Raw genomic sequence first — 23,221 nt, forward strand, 5'->3', positions numbered from 1 at the left:
AGATAGAAAAGAGAGAGAGAGAGAGATCACTGCAGATCCACAGAGCTCCGAGTTCTAAACTCCCAGTTGCTCCCCTCCTTTCTGGAACCCTTCCCAGGTCGTAAATCACTCCCTTTGGCAAGGCTATCGGTTCCCCAGGTGAGAAATATCAGCAACCCGCCCTGAGGAATTGTTTTGACTTCTTTTGCAATCGCCATTTATCTTGCTCCCCAGTCTCCCCACCCACCCACCCCGCCCCAGGAGGCAAGGCCAATCAAGACCATGAAAAGATAAATGAACCAAAGACATCTTCTCGTTTGACTTGGCCGTCTTTGTGTGTGTGTGTGTGTGTATACATACATCTTTGTATATTATATATATATATATATCTTTGTATATTATATATATATTTATATAGATATATAAAAAATGAAGCAGGTTAAGTATCGGTTAACCCGATGGGTGGAGGGAGAGAGAGAGGGTGTCGAAGACGGGTCCCAGCTGGAGCTGAGAATCGGGGGTGGGTGGGGTGGGGAGCAGGGGGAACATCTGGATCCACTCTGGACCGGTGGGGATCGTTCCACATCCTGTCTCAAACAAGGGCTGCCAGCATTTTTGGTGGGGGAAAGAAAAAACCAAAACCACAACAGGCCGTCCAGGAGGAAGGGAAGATGTATTTAAGAGATAGACTGCTCTTATACAGGGAGGTTTTATTTCGAGGGAGCGTAGCTAGAAAGGGTGGCTTTGGGCTGATCACTGGGAGATCGATCTATCTATCTATCTATCTATCTATCTATCTATCTATCTATCTATCTATCTATCTATCTATCTATCTATCTATCTATCTATCTATCTATCACTTCTTTCCTGCCTTCTGTATCAACCTCTCTCTCTCTCTCCCTCTTCTTTCCTGCCTTCTGTATCTACCTACCTACCTACCTACCTACCTACCTACCTACCAATCTATCTATCTATCCTGTTTCCCAGAAAATGAGACCCAGCCGGAAAATAAGTCCTAGCATGGTTTTTCAGGATGCTTTGTAATATAAGCCCTACCCCAAAAATAAGCCCCAGTTAAGATTGTCAGCCAGAGAGGTGATAATAAGACCTAATGCATCTTTTAGAGCAAAAATTAATATAAGACCTGGTCTTTATTTTAGGGAAATACAGTATCTATCTATCTACTATTTTATCTATTATCTATCTATCTATCTATCTATCTATCTATCTATCTATCTATCTATCTATCTATCTATCTATCTATCTTTCTCTATCTATCTATCCTTTCTTTTTATCTATCTATCTCTTCTTTCCTGCCTTCTGTATCAATCTCTCTCTTTCTCTCTCACTACTTTCCTGTCTTCTGTATCTATCTATCTATCTATCTATCTATCTATCTATCTATCTATCTATCTATCTATCTATCTATCTATCTATCTTCTCTATTATCTATTGTCTGTCTATCTTATCATCTACCTTCTATCTAATTATCTATCTATCTATCTATCTATCTATCTATCTATCTATCTATCTATCTATCTATCTATCTATCTTCCTTCTTTCCTGCCCTATCTATCTATATTTATTTCTATCTGTTCCTTTCTTCTTTCGTGCCTTCCTTCTGTCTGTCTGTCTACCTTCCATCTACCTACCTACCTACCTATCATCTGTCTGTCTGTCTGTCTATCAAATTTCTTAACCATCATCTCCCTCTCTTGCTTTACACAACCACTCTAAATAAATTAAAGATGCAGGAAGCAAACCCTTGATCCTTCACCCAGGGGTCCCATCCTGCCTGGGAAGGCTTTTTTCTTTGCAAATATTCCCCGGAGAGACCCCCAAAGCCAAGCTATTTTGCTCTTTGGGGTTTTGGTGTTTTTTTTTACTTTGAGGCTAAGCTTCCCAGCCTCCTCTGAGGCCGAAGGAGCTGCAGTTTGTAGGATGAAGTGAGGAACTCAAGAGCTCCTGCCAGCATGGCTGTGCCAGGCAATTTAATGTGCATTTCACCCCCTCCTCTCCTTTGAAGGTCTGGTTCTTCACTCCCCCCCCACCCCTTTCAAAAACAGGCTTTTGACCTTGGTGGTCTCCCTAGCAACCAGAGGCTAAGGTGAGCTGGTATTAAATGCAATTATCTAGCTGGAATTGCTAGTAAAAAAAAAGGAGATACAGCAGAGATATGCAAGAACAGGACAAAAAAAATAAGAGGGGGGCTGTTTCTTTTTAAATATTCAACAGATGGGTCAATGACAGACGGGCCATTGATACAATGAGTCAGTGGTCACTGACATTGACATGATGAGTCAATAGCCATTGACATAATGAATCAATGGCCATTGACATGGGTCAATCTTCATTGATATGATCAGGCAACGGCCATTGATGAGTTAATGATCATTGACATTGACATGATGGGTGAATGACCATCAATATGATCATTGATGTGATGGGTCAATGGCCATTGACAGGACACATTAATGGCCATTGATATGATGATCATTGACATTGACCTGATGGATCACTAGCCATTGACATGTCAATGGCCATTGATATGGGCCAACAGTCATTGAAGTTGACTTGACAATTCAATAGCCATTGACACAAGTCAATGGCCATTGATGTGGGCCAACAGTCATTGATGTTGACTTGACAATTCAATAGCCATTGACACAAGTCAATGGCCATTGATGTGGGCCAACAGTCATTGAAGTTGACTTGACAATTCAATAGCCATTGACACAAGTCAATGGCCATTGATGTGGGCCAACAGTCATTGAAGTTGACTTGACAATTCAATAGCCATTGACACAAGTCAATGGCCATTGATATGGGCCAACAGTCATTGAAGTTGACCTGACAATTCAATAGCCATTGACACAAGTCAATGGCCATTGATATGGGCCAACAGTCATTGAAGTTGACCTGACAATTCAATAGCCATTGACACAAGTCAATGGCCATTGATGTGGGCCAACAGTCATTGAAGTTGACCTGACAGCTCAATAGATATTGACATGAGTCAATAGACTTTGATTTGGGTCAACAGTATAACAGCTTAACCGTGTGACTAACTTAACAACCGGAGTGATTTACTTAACCGCTGGTGGCAAGGAAGGTCGTAAAATGGGAGGAAAATTCACTGTCTCACTTAGCCACAGAAATTTTAGGCTCAACGGCGGTCATACATCGAGGATTACCTGTATAAATTTCTCCACAATGCGCGCGCCCAATCGCTTTGCGCCCTTCCCCAAAATTGGGAGGGTCAAAAAAATAAATCGAATACAAAGGATTTACTGGTGCCCTTGAGCCCACGAAGGCATGGGCATTTATTTTTTATTTTTTTAAAAAAAGCAGATTTTTCGTGCCTTACCATGATGCCCGTGAGCAGACAAACGCCTTTCCCACAGTAGGTATGCGGGACCATGTCGCCATACCCGATAGAGAGGAAGGTGATGGAAATCAGCCACATGGCACCCAGAAAGTTGCTGGTCACATCCTGTTGGTCGTGGTACCTACCGAAGGAAGTCAGGTTGCTAGGGGTGAAATGACACAGCCACAATCGGGAGGCACCGAAACAATTTTCCTGGATTTTGGACCCAGCGGGAACCTCTCTGGAACAGCATTTCTCAAGCTCTGGAAGACGGTGGACTTCAACTCCCAGAATTCCCCAGCTAGTTATTCTGGCTGAGGAATTCTGGGAGTTATTATTATTATTATTATTATTATTATTTATATTTGTATACTGCCCATCTCCCGAAGGACTCAGGGCGGTTCACAGCCAATAAAACAACAGAAAACATATAATACATATAAAACAGTAAAAAGAATAGACAATTAAGTTCAGTTGATGCCCTAAAACTTTTAAATACAAATTTAAAACCCCATTTAAACCCCTGATTTAAAAACCCCAATTTAAAACTACGTTCAAGCTAGTCCTGCTCTTCGAAACAGCAACGTCTTCAGCTCGCGGCGGAAGGACCTGAGATCGGGGAGTTGACGAAGCCCCAGAGGGAGCTCGTTCCAGAGGGTAGGGGCCCCCACAGAGAAGGCCCTCCCCCTGGAGGTCGCCAGCCGACATTGTTTAGCTGACGGTATCCGGAGGAGGCCCTCTCTGTGAGAGCGCACTGGTCGGTGAGAGGCTAATGGTGGCAGTAGGCGGTCCCGTAAATTGAAGTTGAAGTCCATTCCTCTTAAAACATGCTGGCTGGGGGATTCTGGGAGTGGAAGTCCACCCATCTTAAAGCATGCTGGCTGGGGGATTCTGGGAGTCGAAGTCCACTCTTCTGAAAGCATGCTTGCTGGGGAATTTTGGGAGTTGAAGTCCACCCATCTTAAATCCTGCTGGCTGGGGAATTCTGGGAGTGGAAGTCCACCCATCTTAAAGCATGCTGGCTAGGGATTCTGGGAATGGAAGTCCATCTTTCTTAAAGCACGCTGGCTGGGGGATTCTGGGAGTTGAAGTCTACCCATCTTAGAGCTGGCTGGCTGGGGAATTCTGAGATTTGAATTCCACTCCTCTTAAAGCATGCTGGTTTGGGGAATTCTGGGAGCGCTGGCTGGGGAATTCTGGGAGTGGAAGTCCATCCATCGAAAAGCAGGTTGGAGAATTCTGAGACTCGAAGCCCATACTTCTTGCATACTTCTTTATGGACTTCAAGTCCCAGAACCCCAAGTGAAAAATCCGAAGGACATTTGCTAATTTAGACTACCCAGGTTACTGTCCCTCAATGTGGCAACATCTGTATAAGAATGGGCCGATTTCCTCCACTACCACCTCCCCTCCCTGTTTTTTACACTTCCGAGTATAACACCAAAGCCTTTGAAATGAAAATAATCTCCTTTATCTGGGAAAATTTTCTGCAAGCCCCCAACCCCCGTCCTTTGGGATTAATACGCTCGGTTTTCTCTCCGTTTCTGGCTTTGTGAGCCTAGTTAATAACTATTGATCGCTTTCCCTCTCTCACTCTCTTTAGCCAAGAGGAAAGGTTAGATTTCGGTTAGGATTCTTTGCAGAGCCCTGAAAAACAGCTTCATTATGCATTGCACAGATCTACAATTTATTTATTTTTTTCGGAGGCAAGATTAGATCTTGGCTTCTGCAGCCCAAACGTATGTGAGCCAAGAGGACTTAAAATCGGAATTTCCTGGCCTGGATAGTTGCATTGCTCAATCGTGAGATGTTTACAAAGAATTCATGCTTTAAGATGGGTGGACTTGAACTCCCAGAATCCCCCAGCCAGCATCCTTGAAGATGGACTTCAACTCCCAGAAACCCCCAGCCAGCAGGCTTTAAGATGGGAGGACTTGAACTCCCAGAAACCCCCAGCCAGCATCCTTGAAGATGGACTTGAACTCCCAGAATCCCCCAGCCAGCATGGTTTAAGATGGACTTCAACTCCCAGAATCCCCCAGCCAGCAGGCTTTAAGATGGGAGGACTTCAACTCCCAGAATCCCCCAGCCAGCATGGTTTAAGATGGACTTCAACTCCCAGAATCCCCCAGCCAGCATCCTTTAAGAGGGAAGAACTTCAACTCCCAGAATTCCCCCACAACCAGAAGGAAAATAAAATAAAATAAAATAAAACTAAACAGAGGCAAAACCAAACTAGACAAAAACATATTTTTTTTAAAAAAAAATCTCTCTCTTTTTTCATTATTTCGGGATAGCCCAACTTGCCACCATTTTCGCACTTATAAGAATCCAAGAAAGAGGTTTAGAATGTGTGGAAAGTAACCAGGTGTTTGACACGTGCGAAAACACACACACACACACAAAAAGAATAAACCAGGCAGGGAAGGTTTGCAGAGGAAAAAAAGGAAGCTTTGCAGAAAGCCATCGACATCCTGTTTGCCCCCACCACACACACACACACACACATTTTCCTTGACTTGGCTAATTTTGCACCCGGAGCCTTTTAGTAGGCAGGGGGTTCTGCCGGGTCTCCGTTCCCTGGTTGTTAGGGAGTCCCGCCTACACCCACTGTGGATGTCACCTCCCAGCTCTGTCACTAGCACCAGAACGCCATGAAAAGAACCTGCACAGTGTGTGTGTGTGTGTTTGTTGAAGTGTCACGCAGGGTTCTTTTTCGACAAGCCAGCTTGAATGTTCCAGGATAAGGCCAGCCCAGCGGGAAGGGAGATGACAAAGAAGGTGGAAAGCCTGTGTGTGTGTTTGTGTGTTCGCATTCAGCCCACAGCTCTGTTGTGGTTTTTTTTTTTTTTCCTTCTACCAGCTGAGTAGCAGAATTGGAAGGGAAGGAAGTGACCCGAGTAAATTTTAGAAGGTTTAGAAGCAGATATATGGATGTGTGCGTCTGTTTGCCTGTGTGTGTGTGTGTTTAGTTATATATTTGGAAATAGATCAACCAAAAGGTAGATTATAGAGATATAGATAATACAATATATAGATGATATAGAATGATAGAATAGAATAGAATAGAATAGAATAGAATAGAATAGAATAGAATAGAATAGAATAATGGAATGAAGGAATAGAATAGAAATAGGAATAGAATAGAAATAGAAATAGAAATAGAAATAGAAATAGGAATAGAATAGAATAGAATAGAATAGAATAGAATAGAATAGAATAGAATAATGGAATGAAGGAATAGAATAGAAATAGAAATAGAAATAGAAATAGAATAGAATAGAATAGAATAGAGTAGAATAGAATAATGGAATGAAGGAATAGAATAGAAATAGGAATAGAATAGAAATAGAACAGAGATAGAATAGAACAGAATAGAATGAATAGAATAGAATAGAATAGAACAGAACAGAATAGAATGGAATGAGATAGAATAATGGAATGAAGGAATAGAATAGAATAGAACAGAACAGAATGAATAGAATGAACAGAATAGAACAGAATGAGAATAGAATAGAACAGAACAGAACAGAATAGAATAGAATAATGGAATGAAGGAATAGAATAGAATAGAATAGAATAGAATAGAATAGAATAGAATAGAATAGAATAGAATAGAATAGAATAGAATAGAATAGAATAGAATAATGGAATGAAGGAATAGAATAGAATAGAATAGAACAGAACAGAACAGAACAGAATAGAATAGAATAATGGAATGAAGGAATAGAATAGAATAGAATAGAACAGAACAGAACAGAACAGAATAGAATAGAATAATGGAATGAAGGAATAGAATAGAATAGAATAGAATAGAATAGAATAGAATAGAATAGAATTAGAATAGAATAGAATAGAATAATGGAATGAAGGAATAGAATAGAATAGAATAGAATAGAATAGAATAGAATAGAATAGAATAATGGAATGAAGGAATAGAATAGAATAGAATAGAATAGAATAGAATAGAATAGAATAGAATAGAATAGAATAGAATAGAATAGAATAATGGAATGAAGGAATAGAATAGAATAGAATAGAATAGAATAGAATAGAATAGAATAGAATAGAATAGAATAATGGAATGAAGGAATAGAATAGAATAGAATAGAATAGAATAGAATAGAATAGAATAGAATAATGGAATGAAGGAATAGAATAGAATAGAATAGAATAGAATAGAATAGAATAGAATAGAATAGAATAATGGAATGAAGGAATAGAATAGAATAGAATAGAATAGAATAGAATAGAATAGAACAACTAGAGTTGGAAGGTATCCTTGGGGGTCTTCTAGTCCAACCCCCTGCTTAGCCAGGAAACCCTTCCCCACTTCAGATAAATGGCTATCCAACATCTTCTTAAAAATGTCTAGTGTTGGAGTATTCACAACTTCTGGAGGCAAGTTGTTCCGCTGATTCATTGTTCTAACTGTCAGGAAATTCCTCCTTAGTTCTAAGTTGCTTCTCTTCTTGATTAGTTTCTACCTGTTGCTTCTTGTCCTGCCCTCAGGGGTTTTGGAGGATAGCTTGACTCCCTCTTCTTTGGGGCAGCCCTTGAGATATTGGAAGACTGCTATCATGTCTCCCTTAGTCCTTCTTTTCATCAGATTAGATATACCCAGTTCTTGCAACTGTTCTTCATATGTTTTAGCCTCCAGTCCCCTAATCATCTTTGTTGCTCTTCTCTGCACTCTTTCTAGAGTCTCGATATCTTTTTTACATCGTGGAGATCAAAACTGGATGCTGTATTCCAAGTGTGGCTTTACCAAGGCTTTATAAAGTGGTATTAACACTTCACGTGATCTTGATTCTATCCCTCTGTTGATGCAGCCTAGAATTTCATGTTGTTAGATAGCGCCCAATGTTCAAGTCTGTCAAGATCCTTCTGTATCTTGAGCCTATCTTCTGGAGTGTTGGCTATTCCTGCCAGCTTGGTGTCATCTGCAAATTTGATGAGTTCCCCATCTATCCCCTCATCCAAATCATTGATGAAGATGTTGAAGAGTATTGGGCCTAAAATAGAGCCTTGGGATACCCCACTGCTTACTTCCCTCCATGTAGATGCAATTCCATTGAGGACTACATGTTGAGTGCGATAGATAGATAGATAGATAGATAGATAGATAGATAGATAGATAGATAGATAGATAGATAGATAGATAGATAGATAGAAGCTAAAGTTAATATATACTGGTAGATGTTATAGAATGATAGAATGATAGATAGATAGATAGATAGATAGATAGATAGATAGATAGATAGATAGATAGATGATAGATAGATAGATAGATAGATAGATAGATAGATAGATAGATAGATAGATAGATAGATAGATAGAAGCTAAAGTTAATATATACTGGTAGATGTTATAGAATGATAGAATGATAGATAGATAGATAGATAGATAGATAGATAGATAGATAGATAGATAGAAACTAAAGTTAATATATACTGGTAGATGTTATAGAATGATAGATAGATAGATAGATAGATAGATAGATAGATAGATAGATAGATAGATAGATAGATGCTAAAGTTAATATATACTGGTAGATGTTATAGAATGATAGAATGATAGATAGGGAAGATAGATAGATAGATAGATAGATAGATAGATAGATAGATAGATAGATAGATAGATAGATAGATAGATAGATAGACAGATAGATAGATAGATAGATGATAGATGATAGATAGATGATAGATAGATAGATAGATAGATAGATAGATAGATAGATAAATAGATAGATAGATAGATAGATAGATAGATAGATAATGCTAAAGTTAATATATACTGGTAGATGTTATAGAATGATAGAATGATAGATAGATAGAAGATAGATAGATAGATAGATAGATAGATAGATAGATAGATAGATAGATAGATAGACAGACAGATGGGGTAGAGAGAGAGAGAGAGGGAAGACAGATTAGATCAGGCGTCAGAAACCTGTCGCTTTGAAGCCGCATGTGGCTCTTTGACCCCTCTGCTGTGGCTCCGTTGCTCAAAATATGCATCACAACTGCCAAATTGCAACACCCACTGACGGACAATTTATTAAGTTTTTCGACTCCCGTAGGCCAACCATGGATAAAATCCAAGAAAAGAAAAGTTTCAGAAGAAAACAGAATCTTTAATTCAACTATATATGCTAGTTTTGTGGCCGCTCGGGAAATAGTCAGGCACGGGAAGGGTTTTTCGTGTCTCCTGGTGTTTTCTTTTCTGTGGGAAACGGGTCCAAAAGGCTCTTTGAGTGTTTAAGGTTGCTTACCACTGGATTAGATATATAAAGGAATAGCTGATGGATGGATGGGTGATAGACAGACAGCAGGTAGATAGATGAAACAGATGAGATAGAAGCTAAAGATTGTAGATACAGATAGACAGACAGGCAGCCAGGCAGGATAGATATATACCATAGATAGTTAGACGATATAGGTTAGATAGATATCTGGTGGCTCAACGGACTAAGTCTGTCTGTTATTAACAGCAGCTGCTTGCAATTACTGCAGGTTCAAGTCCCACCAGGCCCAAGATTGACTCAGCCTTCCATCCTTTATAAAGTAGGTAAAATGAGGACCCAGATTGTTGGGGGACAATAAGTTGATTTTGTAAATAATATACAAATGGATGAAGACTATTGCTTGACATAGTGTAAGCCGCCCTGAGTCTTCGGAGAAGGACGGGATATAAATTCAAAAAAAAAATAAAAATAAATTAGTGATAAAAACAGATTAGATACATAGATAGATAGAGGCATAGGTGATGGATGGATGAATAGACAGACAGACAGACAAATAGATCCAGCCCTGACATTATGCCCTTCCTTCCTCACGGCGGTCCCTAAGCGAATCTCCGCGGCCGTGAAGCAAACCCAACTGTCCGCCAACGGGGGCCCGCCACCACCCGCCTCCCGCTGCGCGAACTCACCTCTCGCAAACCCGTACGGTCCAGGCGGCGATAATCCAGAGGGAGATGCTGAAGACCAGAAGCACCGTGCCGGGGCAGATGGTCATGAGCGTTTTCATGACGAAACGGGTGTTGAAGTTGATCTTGTTCAACGCCCCGATGCTGCGCGACGAGGCGTCGGTGAAGAGTTTGCTGTGAAGGAGCATCACCCGGGCGATGAGATAGAGGCGGAGGAACATGGGGATGGAGAGGATGATGTCCACGTCGGCTTCGGCACGGGAAGGCGTGTACGAGAAAGCCAGCCGGGCGGTCCAAAAAAACTTATATTCGCCCGGAATGGGATGCACGGCGCAAACCAACATTTCCAAAGTGATGTACAAGATGCGTTCGTAAGTCATGGCAATCCGCCAGTCATCGGCCCCGTTGTCGATCACGAAGAGCTAAGCCAGGGGGACAAGAAAAACAAACAGAACCGATTCGGAGCCAGGTTTCTAGTCCTTAAGAAAGCCCCCCACTCGCTTTCCCCAAGCTGCCTGACGGGCAAGGCCTCGACGTAGGGGTTGTTCGGGAGTCGCGACAGCGCTGGAAAAAAAAAAGCGATTTAGGATCGGGTGGGTTTTTATCTTTTGTCATTTTTTTATCTAATATTTTTAAGTATACAGCGGTTAAATTAGATTTTTAATCTTGTTACGGTATTTTAAATTGTTTTTGGATTATTGTCGTTTTATTTGCTGTATTATACCGCCCTGAGTCTTCGGAGAAGGGCGGTATAAAAATGTGAATAAATAAATAAATAAATAAACGTCTCCCACGATCACGCGATCAGAATTCAGGCAACGGATTCGTATTTATGACGGTCACATTGTCCCTGGGATCATGGGATCCACCTTTGGCGACCTTCTGACGAGCCAAATCAATGGGGGAAAACCAGATCCACTTAACAACCGTGTTACTAATTGAACCACCGCCGTGGCAAGAAAGTTCGTTCAACGGGGCAAAATTCGCGTAGGAAATGTCTCACTTAGCAACAGGTACGTCGGTCGTAAGTCGTGGACTACCTGTATAGCCCTTTCGACGCCCTCCTTTGTGTCAACCGCTCCTTCCGTTTCCCGTTTCGCTCCCTTTCAAACTTTCTTTCCATCCCATCAATAGCCAGGGGGCGGGAGGGGGGAAAATCAATGATCACCCCTTGGTGCCCTTTTCTTTTCAAATTTAAGTGGAAAAGAGCAGTAAAGATTTCTCGCCGGCAACAAAACAGAGCAGGAAACGAACTGTTCTTGGTTTGGAACTGGCAATTACTGGCCTATTGATTGGCCTGGGGTTATTTTTATTTTATTTTTTTGCTGGCAAGTAAAGAAATAAGATATATATATCTATTTTAAAGGTCTGAACCTGTGGGACGATTTTGGAGAATGAGATCCTCCTTGAAATAGGAAATGAAAAAGGGGTTTGAGCAGGGACATGCAGCAAATAATTACCATTAAAATCACCTTCTCTAAAGGAGTCAACTAACAAAAGGAGAAGAAAACCAGAATTTTTCCGTCTTAAAGATAACTAGTGCAGCCGAATTCTCCTTTTAAAAGTTGCTTTTCAACCCTTTATCAACTTTCTCCACTCAACATTCACGACTAGAAATCCCGAGCTGAGCCAGATGTTTCCCTTCTGGATGAAGAGAATTTAACTAGGATTTCCAGTTGTGGAAATCCTGACCATTTCGAGGAAAGAGGCATTTGGCCGGGACAAAGGCAGATGTTGCAAGATTCAGAAAGATTCTTGGCTTCGGACATCTCCAAAGGAGACTCTTTTGTATCTCTGCCGTTTTCATCAACCTCTCCCCATAATTTTACGGTGTGCATGTGTGCATCCACAAAACTCTGGGGTTTTTTGGATTTTTTTCCTGGCGCACACCGAATTTATTGCCCCAAATCTGCCTCGAATTCCTGCATTATTTGGCTGGGATTTTTTTTTCCCCTGGTTTGTCTGGAAGGATCTGAGTCTCTATCCCAGAGAAGCAGGAATCCATGTTGCCAGAGGTTCAGCCAGAAGTTAAACAGGGCAACCGTGTAGAAGATTAATTCTTGAACCTTCTGGGGTTTTTTGGCAGCGGGTCTTTCAGCTGAACTGGAACCGTCTCTCTGTGGCCACAAGAAGGGAGGACAAGGAGGGCTCCCCTCCCTCCCACAAGGAAGCAGACCCCCCCTCCCAATATTAGCGGTGCCAACGAAGTGCCCTGGCAAGCTTAAATCCAATGCAACAGATTGGTGTTTGCTGATATTAACAGGGAGGGAGGGAGGAAGAAGAAGAAGAAATTGAAAGAGAAGGAAATGAGAAGGAAAGGAAGAAGGGAGGAAGGGAAGGAAGGAAGGAAGGAAGGAAAGAAGAAGGGAAGGAAGGAAGGAAGGATAAAGTTGAAAGAAGAAAATGAAGGAAGAGAAAAAGGAAGGGGAAGGAAGGAGGGAAGGAAAGAAGGGAGGGAAGGAGGGAGGGAGGAACAAGAATAGCAGCTGCTTGCAATTACTGCAGGTTCAAGTCCCACCAGGCCCAAGGTTGACTCAGCCTTCCATCCTTTATAAGGTAGGTAAAATGAGGACCCAGATTGTTGGGGGCAATAAGTTGACTTTGTATATAATATACAAATGGATGAAGACTATTGCTTAACATAGTGTAAGCCGCCCTGAGTCTTCGGAGAAGGGCGGGATATAAATGCAAATAAAAAAATAAAAAAATAAAATAAAAAAAAGAAGAAGAAAGAGAAAGAGAAGGAAATGAGAAGGAAGGGAAGGAGGAGGAGGAAGGAAGGAGGAAGGAAGAAGGGAGGGAGGGAGGGAGGGAAGGAAGGAAGGAAGGAAGGAAGGAGAAAGTCGAAAGAAGAAAATGAAGGAAGGGAAAAAGGAAGGGGAAGGAGGGAGGGAGGAATGAAGGAAGAAGAAGAAGAAGAAGAAAGAGAAGGAAATGAGAAGGGAGGGAAGAAGAGAAGGAAGAAAAAAGTTGAAAGAAGAAAATAAAGGGAGGGAATAAGGAAGGGGAAGAAGAGAGGAAGGAGGGAAGGAAAGAAGGGAGGGAAGGAGGGAGGGAGGAACAAGAATAGCAGCTGCTTGCAATTACTGGAGGTGCAAGTCCCACCAGGCCCAAGGTTGACTCAGCCTTCCATCCTTTATAAGGTAGGTAAAATGAGGACCCAGATTGTTGGGGGCAATAAGTTGACTTTGTATATAATATACAAATGGATGAAGACTATTGCTTAACATAGTGTAAGCCGCCCTGAGTCTTCGGAGAAGGGCGGGATATAAATGCAAATAAAAAAATAAAAAAATAAAATAAAAAAAAGAAGAAGAAAGAGGAAGAGAAGGAAATGAGAAGGAAGGAAGAAGGAGGAAGAAGGGAGGGAGGAGGAAGGAAGGAGGAGGGAGGAGGGAGGAAGGAAGGAAGGAAGGAAGGAGAAAGTCGAAAGAAGAAAATGAAGGAAGGGAAAAAGGAAGGGGAAGGAGGGAGGGAGGGAGGAATGAAGGAAGAAGAAGAAGAAAGAGAAAGAGAAGGAAATGAGAAGGGAGGGAAGAAGGGAAGGAAGAAAAAAGTTGAAAGAAGAAAATAAAGGGAGGGAATAAGGAAGGGGAAGAAGAGAGGAAGGAAGGAAGGAAAGAAGGGAGGGAAGGAGGGAGGGAGGGAGGAAGATAGGAAGGAAGGAAGAGGGAGGGAGGGAGGGAGGGAGGGAACAAAAAATAGAGGAGGAAATGAAAGAAGGAAAGGAATAAGGGAAGAAAAGGAGGGATTGAAGGAGGTAGGGAAGGAAAGAAGGAAGAGAGAAAAGGAGGAAGAAAGGGGGAGGGAAATAAATACATAAATAAATGCTTAAATCAATACATGCATACATAAATACATAAATAAAGTCTTGAGAATCCCCTCCCTTCTATTTCAACAGAAACCAACCAAGAGGGAAAACCTTGAATGAAAACTGGATTGGTTCAGGATGCCTAAGAATGAAAGTCACACTCAAACGATGCTCCTGTAACCATGGAGACCCACAGAGGCGGGATGTTGGTGGTGCTACAGAGCCAATGGATCTCCCCAGGGGTTTTTGGGGGGGGAGGTTTCATCCAGATTGAGAAATCCTTGGACACTGAGGGGCCTATGATAGGACAATGTCTGAGAGAGAGAGAAAGGGAGGGAGAGAAAAAGAGAGAGAGAGAGAGGGAGAGAGAGAGAGAAAGAGAGACAGGGAGAGACAGACGGAGAGAGAGACAGAGAGATGAAGGAAGGAAGGAAGGAAAAGGGGAAGGGGAAGGAAAGGAAAGGAAAGGAAAAAGGGTTAGATAATGAGAGAAGGAAGGCGGGAGGAAGCCTTTCCTTCCCTTCCCTTCCTTTCCCTCCTTTCCTTATCTAGCTATCTATTTCCTCCCTTCCCTCCCTCTTTTGTCTGTTTATCTAGCTATTTCCTTCCTTCCTTTCCTCTCTCCTTCCCTCCCTCCCTCCCTCCCTCGTTTATCCCTTCCTGCCTTCCCTCTTTCTTTTCTCCTCTCCTCTCCTCCCTCCCCCGTGTCTGGCTGTCTGCCTATCTATCCAAACATCTATTTTACCCATCCATCAACTCCCTCTCTCTAAAAATCCCTTATCTATCATCTCTTCTGTATCCATCCATCTCTTTTCTCTCTCTCTCTCTCTCTGATATCTCTCTAAATCTTGACAGCTTTTAGATGCGTGGAGCAGCTCCCAGAATCCCAGCCCTCCAGCTATCAGGGGAGACACACTGTTCTGTTCTATACTTAGTCCTCATCTTATGACCAAGGCTGCCTGGGGACTTCCGCCAGTCAAAATCTATACATCTGACAGCTGTCAGGGTTAAAGAACACACTGTTTTAAATTTATTATCTGTCATCTCTATTATGTATTGATCAACGTCTGTTTGACTGTCTATCCCTCCCTCCTCCCTCCCTCGTTTATCCCTTCCTGCCTTCCCTCTTTCTTTTCTCCTCTCCTCCCTCCCCCGTGTCTGGCTGTCTGCCTATCTATCCAAACATCTATTTTACCCATCCATCAACTCCCTCTCTCTAAAAATCCCTTATCTATCATCTCTTCTGTATCCATCCATCTCTTTTCTCTCTCTCTCTCTCTCTGATATCTCTCTAAATCTTGACAGCTTTTAGATGCGTGGAGCAGCTCCCAGAATCCCAGCCCTCCAGCTATCAGGGGAGACACACTGTTCTGTTCTATACTTAGTCCTCATCTTATGACCAAGGCTGCCTGGGGACTTCCGCCAGTCAAAATCTATACATCTGACAGCTGTCAGGGTTAAAGAACACACTGTTTTAAATTTATTATCTGTCATCTCTATTATGTATTGATCAACGTCTGTTTGACTGTCTATCCCTCCCTCCTTCCTTAAATAATTCTTAATATCTCGGGGTATCTGCTGATTCATACCGCGTCGAAACACAGCGAAAGCCGGGTCAGAAAGGGTGGCTTTGCCATCATCATCAACAACAACATCATATATTTTAAGAAGGTCCTTGGTTGATACCTGGGACGCTGGCAGCAACCCGTATCAACCATCAGTGCCAGTCAATGGTATTTGTGATGCCTTTTTGAATGATCAGTTGACTGAGTTTCATGTTTAATGAATAAAAGAGATAATAATAATATAATATATTTTAAGAAGGTACTTGGTTGATACCTGGGACGCTGGCAGCAACCCGTATCAACCATCAGCGCCAGTCAATGGTATTTGTGACGCCTTTTTGAATGATCAGTTGACTGAGTTTCATGTTTAATGAATAAAAGAGATAATAATAATATAATATATTTTAAGAAGGTCCTTGGTTGATACCTGGGACGCTGGCAGCAACCCGTATCAACCATCAGCGCCAGTCAATGGTATTTGTGATGCCTTTTTGAATGATCAGTTGACTGAGTTTCATGTTTAATGAATAAAAGAGAAAATAATAATATAATATATTTTAAGAAGGTACTTGGTTGATACCTGGGACGCTGGCAGCAACCCGTATCAACCATCAGCACCAGTCAATGGTATTTGTGACGCCTTTTTGAATGATCAGTTGACTGAGTTTCATGTTTAATGAATAAAAGAGATAATAATAATATAATATATTTTAAGAAGGTACTTGGTTGATACCTGGGACGCTGGCAGCAACCCGTATCAACCATCAGCACCAGTCAATGGTATTTGTGACGCCTTTTTGAATGATCAGTTGACTGAGTTTCGTGTTTAATGAATAAAAGAGATAATAATAATAATATAATATATTTTAAGAAGGTACTGGGTTGATACCTGGGACGCTGGCAGCAACCCGTATCAACCATTAGCACCATTTGAGATTAGTACAATCTCAAATTTAAAAAAAACAAACCGAGACTTGAATTCAGCCCTCCTAAACCACCTGCTGAAGCCTTAAAAAGAAATATCACAATTTACGTGGAATCTCTCTTTTAAATACCTGGACTTCCCGAGTGTGATACGCAATGATCAGCCCCAATAAAATGGCGGTGGAGAGGCTGATGAGACACTTCAAGGCCAGAGAGAACATGGAACCCTGCGAAGGAAAGAAATATAATAGATTAACGATTTATATGGATATTTTTTGTTTCCTAATTGCTTATTTGTACCCTATGACTATCATTAAGTGTTGTAAGTGTTGTACCTTGATGAAGGTATATTTTCTTTTTATGTACACTGAGAGCTTATGCACCAAAGACAAATTCCTTTTGTGTCCAATCACACTTGGCCAATAAAAATAAATTCTATTCTATTCTATTCTATTCTATTCTATTCTATTCTATTTCACTTTCTATATCTATTCTATTCATTTCCTATATGCTATTCCTATATTCTATTCCTATTTTCTATTCTATTCTATTCTATTCTATTCTATTCTATTCTATTCTATTCTATTCTATTCTATTCTATTCTATTCCAGTCCAGTCCAGTCCAGTCCAGTCTATTCTCTATTTCTATTTCTATGTCTATTCTATTCATTTCCTATTTTCTATTCCTATTTTCTATTCCTATTTTCTAGTCTAGTCTAGTCTAGTCTAGTCTAGTCTAGTCTAGTCTATTCTATTCTATTCTATTCTATTCTATTCTATTCTATTCTATTCTATTCTATTCCAGTCCAGTCCAGTCCAGTCCAGTCTATTCTCTATTCTCTATTTCTATTTCTATTTCTATGTCTATTCTATTCATTTCCTATTTTCTATTCCTATTTTCTGTTCCTGTTTTCTATTCTATTCTATTCTATTCTATTCTATTCTATTCTATTCTATTCTATTCATTTCCTTTTTCTATTCCTATTTTCTATTCCAGTCCAGTCCAGTCCAGTCCAGTCCAGTCTATTCTCTATTCTTTCTATTTCTATTTCATTCCATATTCTATTCTATTCTATTCTATTCTATTCTATTCTATTCTATTCTATTCTATTCTATTCTATTCTATTCTATTCTGAACTGTACTGTTCATTCCCTCAAAAATAAGATTTGAGATTGATTTGATTGTCGTCCCTCAGCTGTCTAATCCAGCCATTCAACTTGTTAAAATAATACAGATTGTCCTCAATTTATAACTAAAAACTGAGTCCAAAATTTCTGGAATAGAATCCAGAATACTCAACCTGCTTCGTGTCTCCGATTCAGGCAGTCCTGGACTTACGACCATGATCGAGCCCAACATTTCTGTCGCTAAGCGAGAGGTTTGTTCAGGGACTTTTGCTCCATTTTACGACTTTTCTTAAGTTGCAAGTGAATCGTTGCCGTTGTTGTTAAGGAACACGGCTGTGAAGCGAATCCGGCTTTCCTTGTCGGAAGGTCGCAAAAGGAGACTGCGTGACCCCCGTCGTAAATACGAGTCTGTTGGGGCGAGCGCCTGAATTTTCAACTCCAGCCATTCACTGAACAACGGTGGCCAGCGAGCTCGTAAAACAGAGCAACGCTCACTCCGCAACTTTCTCACTTAGCGACGGAAATGTCGGGCTGAATTGCTGTCGTACGACGAGAACCGCCGGTGTTATTTTTCCGCTGGAACTTATTGACCGCGGAAGCTTCTGGAAAGCCGCTAAGTTGTTCTAAAAAAAAAAAAATCAAACCCATGGAAGCCCGTTAACCTTTAGCAAAACAAAAGAATAATAATAAAAAGATTTCAAATCGGAATGATGATTTCTCCCCTAGGAATTCGGAGAATAAGTCTGAGGTAATTTTTTTCCCCCCGTTGATTTCTCTGTGCTGGAAAAAAAGAAACCAGAAGAAAAATTTCTCTCCGGAGAGATATTTCCTATTTTTCCAGAAAAATAAAGATATAAATCTCTCTAATTTTAGCATCCCATGCAGACAAAATCCATTTTTATGAAGTATCCCCAGTTTTTTTTTTTAAATTTCTGATCCCAATTTTAAAGTTTTCTCTCTGGGTAACCTGGGTCGAAAAGCAACGCCATCAATACCAGGGGTGGGTTGCTACCGGTTCACCCTGGTTTGGGCGAACCTCTAGCAGCAGCGGCGGGAAATTCCACCCACCCGCATGGACGTCATCAAATACACTCTGCGCAGTGCGCGAGCGAACCAGTAGCAAAGTGAAACCCACCACTGATCAATACAGCTAGTACAGCTAGTCCTTGACTTCCGACCGTTCATTTCGTGACCGACCAATACAGACCACCCGCGACTTACAAGCGTTCATTGACGGACCGTTCGCAGTTACGACGGCTCTGGAAAAAGGACCGATTTTCACAGATCCGAACCACCTTTCCAAGCATCCCCGCGATCACGTGATCCACACTCAGATGCCTGGCAACGGACTCGTAGTTATGACGGTCGCAGTGTCCCGGGGTCACGTGATCCTCTTTCGTGACTTTCCGATGAGCCAAGTCAATAGGAGTTCGCTGCCAAGCGTCCGAATTTTGATCACGTGACCAGGGGGATGTGTAAGTGTGCAGACATAGGGCCTTTTTCCAGCCCCGTCGTAACTTTGAATGGTCACTAAACGAGCTCTTGTTAAGTCAAGGACTGTCGGTATTTGCCTGGAATTTTTTTTATTCAGCTCAGGGGCAAACTACAGTCATATAAATCAGATTTTTTTGGGAGCAAACTGTCCTTTTAAAGCAGCTTAAGTGAAAATTAGATTTTGAAATCTGACTTACACGTTCTCAAAAAAATGCCAGTTTTTCCCTGATTCCTCATCTCCCATGTCTCTGAGACATGGAACCTCAGAGGTCATTTAGTCCATCCCCAAAGTAGGTCGCTGAGGTGAGCAGTGGGGTTTTTATTTTGCATGGGCTGAATTGTCAAGAAGCCAACCTATTTGCTGTGCCTTGCAAATCATGAATCGACGGCTCAGCGCAAGGCCCCAAAAGAGCCCATCGCAGAGCTGACTCAACAAACCATCATCAATGGAAAACCTGGCTTGGAGTGTCGGGCTGTTGGGTGGTTAAGGAATGGGGTATCCTTTTCATCAGCTAAATTGGCAAGAGGCCAACCCATCTGCAGTGCATCACAAATCATGATCAGCAACTCAGTGCAAGGCCCCAAAAGAGCCCGTCGTAGAGATAACTCAACAAACCAACATCGATGGAAAACCTGGCTTGGAGCGTCAAGCTGTTGAGTGATTGAGGAACAGGGCATCGTTTTCAAGGGTTGCATTGGCAAGAGGCCAACCTATCTTCTGTGCCTTGCAAATCATGATCAACGGCTCAGGGCGCAAGCCCCCCAAAAGCCCAACATGGAGTTGACTCAACAAACCACGATCAATGGAAAACCCGGTTTAGAGGGCCTTTTTTTCACCGGATTGCTGGCTGAGTCTTAATCTCTCTGCTTCAAAGCACCGGGGGGAAAAAACTAAGATCCCTTTGAGGCAGGATTGCACGAAACCCAACGAGCCAACATGACATGGGATCATGTTCCCTAGACAGAATGTCAACAAACAAACCCACTTCCTTCCGCTTTGGGAATCTAGGATCAATACTGGCCATTGATTTTGCTAAAAAGCAGTCTTGGGAAGAAACCAACTTCAGCCAGGACCTTTCCAGATCAATTAGGCGCAGAGCCAGATCTGGCTGCAGCTGGGCTGGCCCCGTGCCATCGCTGCCCGCCCTACAGGAAGGGAATTCTTCGCCACCCTGGGCGCAGCTGTTGCAACTCCAATTGCCTCTCCGCTACCCACGCGAGGGGATTCCTGCCAAACCAACCGTGTGTGTGTGTGTGTGTCGTTTTAACACAATAGAGTGGACCCACAAGGGCAGGAAAAGGAGACGGAGAGGAGGGGCTGGGTATAATTCAAGATTATTAATAGCTTGGGTGTTTACTTTTTTCCCAATCATATAGCAGGCGGCTTGAGACCGGAGCAGGAATTGGCAACTTTGAGACGGGTGGAATGTCAGCTCCCAGAGTTCCCCAGATAGCAGGCTGGCTGGGGGATTCTGGGAGTTGAAGTCCAGTCCTCTTAAAAGCAGCTTAAGTGAAAATTAGATTTTGAAATCTGATCTACTCGTTTGCCAAAAAATGCCAGTTTTTCCCTGATTTCTCATCTCCCATGTCTCTGAGACATGGAACCTCAGAGGTCATTTAGTCCATCCCCAAAGTAGGGCGCTGAGGTGAGCAATGGGGTTTTTATTTTGCATGGGCTGAATTGTCAAGAAGCCAACCTATTTGCTGTGCCTTGCAAATCATGAATCGACGGCTCAGCGCAAGGCCCCAAAAGAGCCCATCGCAGAGCTGACTCAACAAACCATCATCAATGGAAAACCTGGCTTGGAGTGTCGGGCTGTTGGGTGGTTGAGGAACGGGGTATCCTTTTCATCAGCTAAATTGGCAAGAGGCCAACCCATCTGCAGTGCATCACAAATCATGATCAGCAACTCAGTGCAAGGCCCCAAAAGAGCCCGTCGTAGAGATAACTCAACAAACCAACATCGATGGAAAACCTGGCTTGGAGTGTCAAGCTGTTGAGTGATTGAGGAACAGGGCATCGTTTTCAAGGGTTGCATTGGCAAGAGACCAACCTATCTTCTGTGCCTTGCAAATCATGACCAACGGCTCAGGGCGCAAGCCCCCCAAAAGCCCAACATGGAGTTGACTCAACAAACCACGATCAACGGAAAACCCGGTTTAGAGGGCCTTTTTTTCACCGGATTGCTGGCTGAGTCTTAATCTCTCTGCTTCAAAGCACCGGGGGAAAAAACTAAGATCCCTTTGAGGCAGGATTGCACGAAACCCAACGAGCCAACATGACATGGGATCATGTTCCCTAGACAGAATGTCAACAAACAAACCCACTTCCTTCCGCTTTGGGAATCTAGGATCAATACTGGCCATTGATTTTGCTAAAAAGCAGTCTTGGGAAGAAACCAACTTCAGCCAGGACCTTTCCAGATCAATTAGGCACAGAGCCAGATCCGGCTGCAGCTGGGCTGGCCCCGTGCCATCGCTGCCCGCCCTACAGGAAGGGAATTCTTCGCCACCCTGGGCGCAGCTGTTGCAACTCCAATTGCCTCTCCGCTACCCACGCGAGGGGATTCCTGCCAAACCAACCGTGTGTGTGTGTGTGTGTGTGTGTGTGTGCGTGTGTGTGTGTGTGTGGTTTTAACACAATAGAGTTGACCCACAAGGGCAGGAAAAGGAGACGGAGAGGAGGGGCTGGGTATAATTCAAGTTTATTAATAGCTTGGGTGTTTACTTTTTTTTTCTTTTTTCCCAATCATATAGCAGGCGGCTTGAGACCGGAGCAGGAATTGGCAACTTTGAGACGGGTGGAATGTCAGCTCCCAGAGTTCCCCAGCTAGCAGGCTGGCTGGGGGATTCTGGGAGTTGAAGTCCAGTCCTCTTAAAGTAGGCTGGCTAGGGGATTCTGGGAGTTGAAGTCCACCCTTTTTAAAGCAGGCTGGCTGGGGGATTCTGGGAGTTGAAGTCCACCCCTCTTAAAGGAGGCTGGCTGGGGAATTCTGGGAGCTGAAGTCCACCTATCTTAAAGCAGGCTGACTGGGGGAATCTGGGAGTTGAAGTCCACTCATCTTAAAGCAGGCTGGCTGGGGGATTCTGGGAGTTGAAGTCCACCCTTTTTAAAGCAGGCTGGCTGGGGGATTCTGGGAGTTGAAGTCCACCCTTTTTAAAGCAGGCTGGCTGGGGGATTCTGGGAGTTGAAGTCCACTCATCTTAAAGCAGGCTGGCTGGGGGATTCTGGGAGCTGAAGTCCACCCTTTTTAAAGCAGACTGGCTGGGGGATTCTGGGAGTTGAAGTCCACCCATTTTAAAGTTAGAATAGAGTAGAGCTGGAAGGGACCTTGGAGGCCTTCTAGTCCAGCCCCCTACTCCAGCAGGAGAACCTGTCCTGTATCAATTTAGATAAGTGACTGTCCACTCTAGACTCTTCTTAAAAACCTCAATGGATGGAGGGCCCGCGATTTCTGGTTCATTCACTGGTTAATTGTCCTCACTGTTAGGAAGTTTCTCCTTAATTCCAGGTTTCTCTTTGTAAAGTTCACCCGTCTTCAAGCAGGCTGGCTGGGGGATTCTGGGAATTGAAGTCCACCCCTCTTAAGTAACATTGGCTGGAGAATTCTGGGAGTCGAAGTCCATCCATCTTCAAGCAGGGCCTGGATGGGGAATTCTGGGAGTTGAAGTCCATGCATCATAACGGTGCCATGATTGAGAAAGGCTGTCTTAGAGATTAATTTAATAATTCGCCCTCAAGCCCAGAAAGATTTTCTCCTAATTCCAGCTACTTTAGAGAAAAAAATCAAGGGGCATCAAAACTCCTTAGTCCAGGGGTCTCCAACCTTGGCAAAGCTGGCTGAGGAATTCTAGGAGTTGAAGTCCACAAGTCTTAAAGTTGCCAAGGTTGGAGATCCCTGCCTTAGTCCACTGGCTAACGCTGCTCACCAAAGGCTGTTGGCACTGCCCTCCTCTGAATTGCGGCTGGGCGAATGAACCATCATTGGCATTCCAAAATGGGAGTACACCGGCAGCTGGGCA

At 42.7% G+C, this 23,221-nt stretch overlaps 1 protein-coding gene across 1 annotated transcript in view; it reads right to left on the reverse strand.

The window, feature by feature from the left end:
• Positions 1 to 23,221, reverse strand: part of KCNN3 (potassium calcium-activated channel subfamily N member 3) — a 50,207-nt gene that overhangs the window by 23,057 nt on the left and 3,929 nt on the right. The window contains exons 2-4 of the mRNA XM_058160733.1: positions 16,708 to 16,803; positions 10,280 to 10,698; positions 3,347 to 3,509 (exon numbers count right to left, since the gene is read on the reverse strand). Coding sequence (XP_058016716.1) covers positions 3,347 to 3,509; positions 10,280 to 10,698; positions 16,708 to 16,803 — 678 coding nt within the window. The remainder of the gene's footprint in view (positions 1 to 3,346; positions 3,510 to 10,279; positions 10,699 to 16,707; positions 16,804 to 23,221) is intronic.

This window comes from Ahaetulla prasina, chromosome 17 (genome assembly GCF_028640845.1).
Source record: "Ahaetulla prasina isolate Xishuangbanna chromosome 17, ASM2864084v1, whole genome shotgun sequence".
Lineage (NCBI taxonomy): Eukaryota > Metazoa > Chordata > Lepidosauria > Squamata > Colubridae > Ahaetulla > Ahaetulla prasina.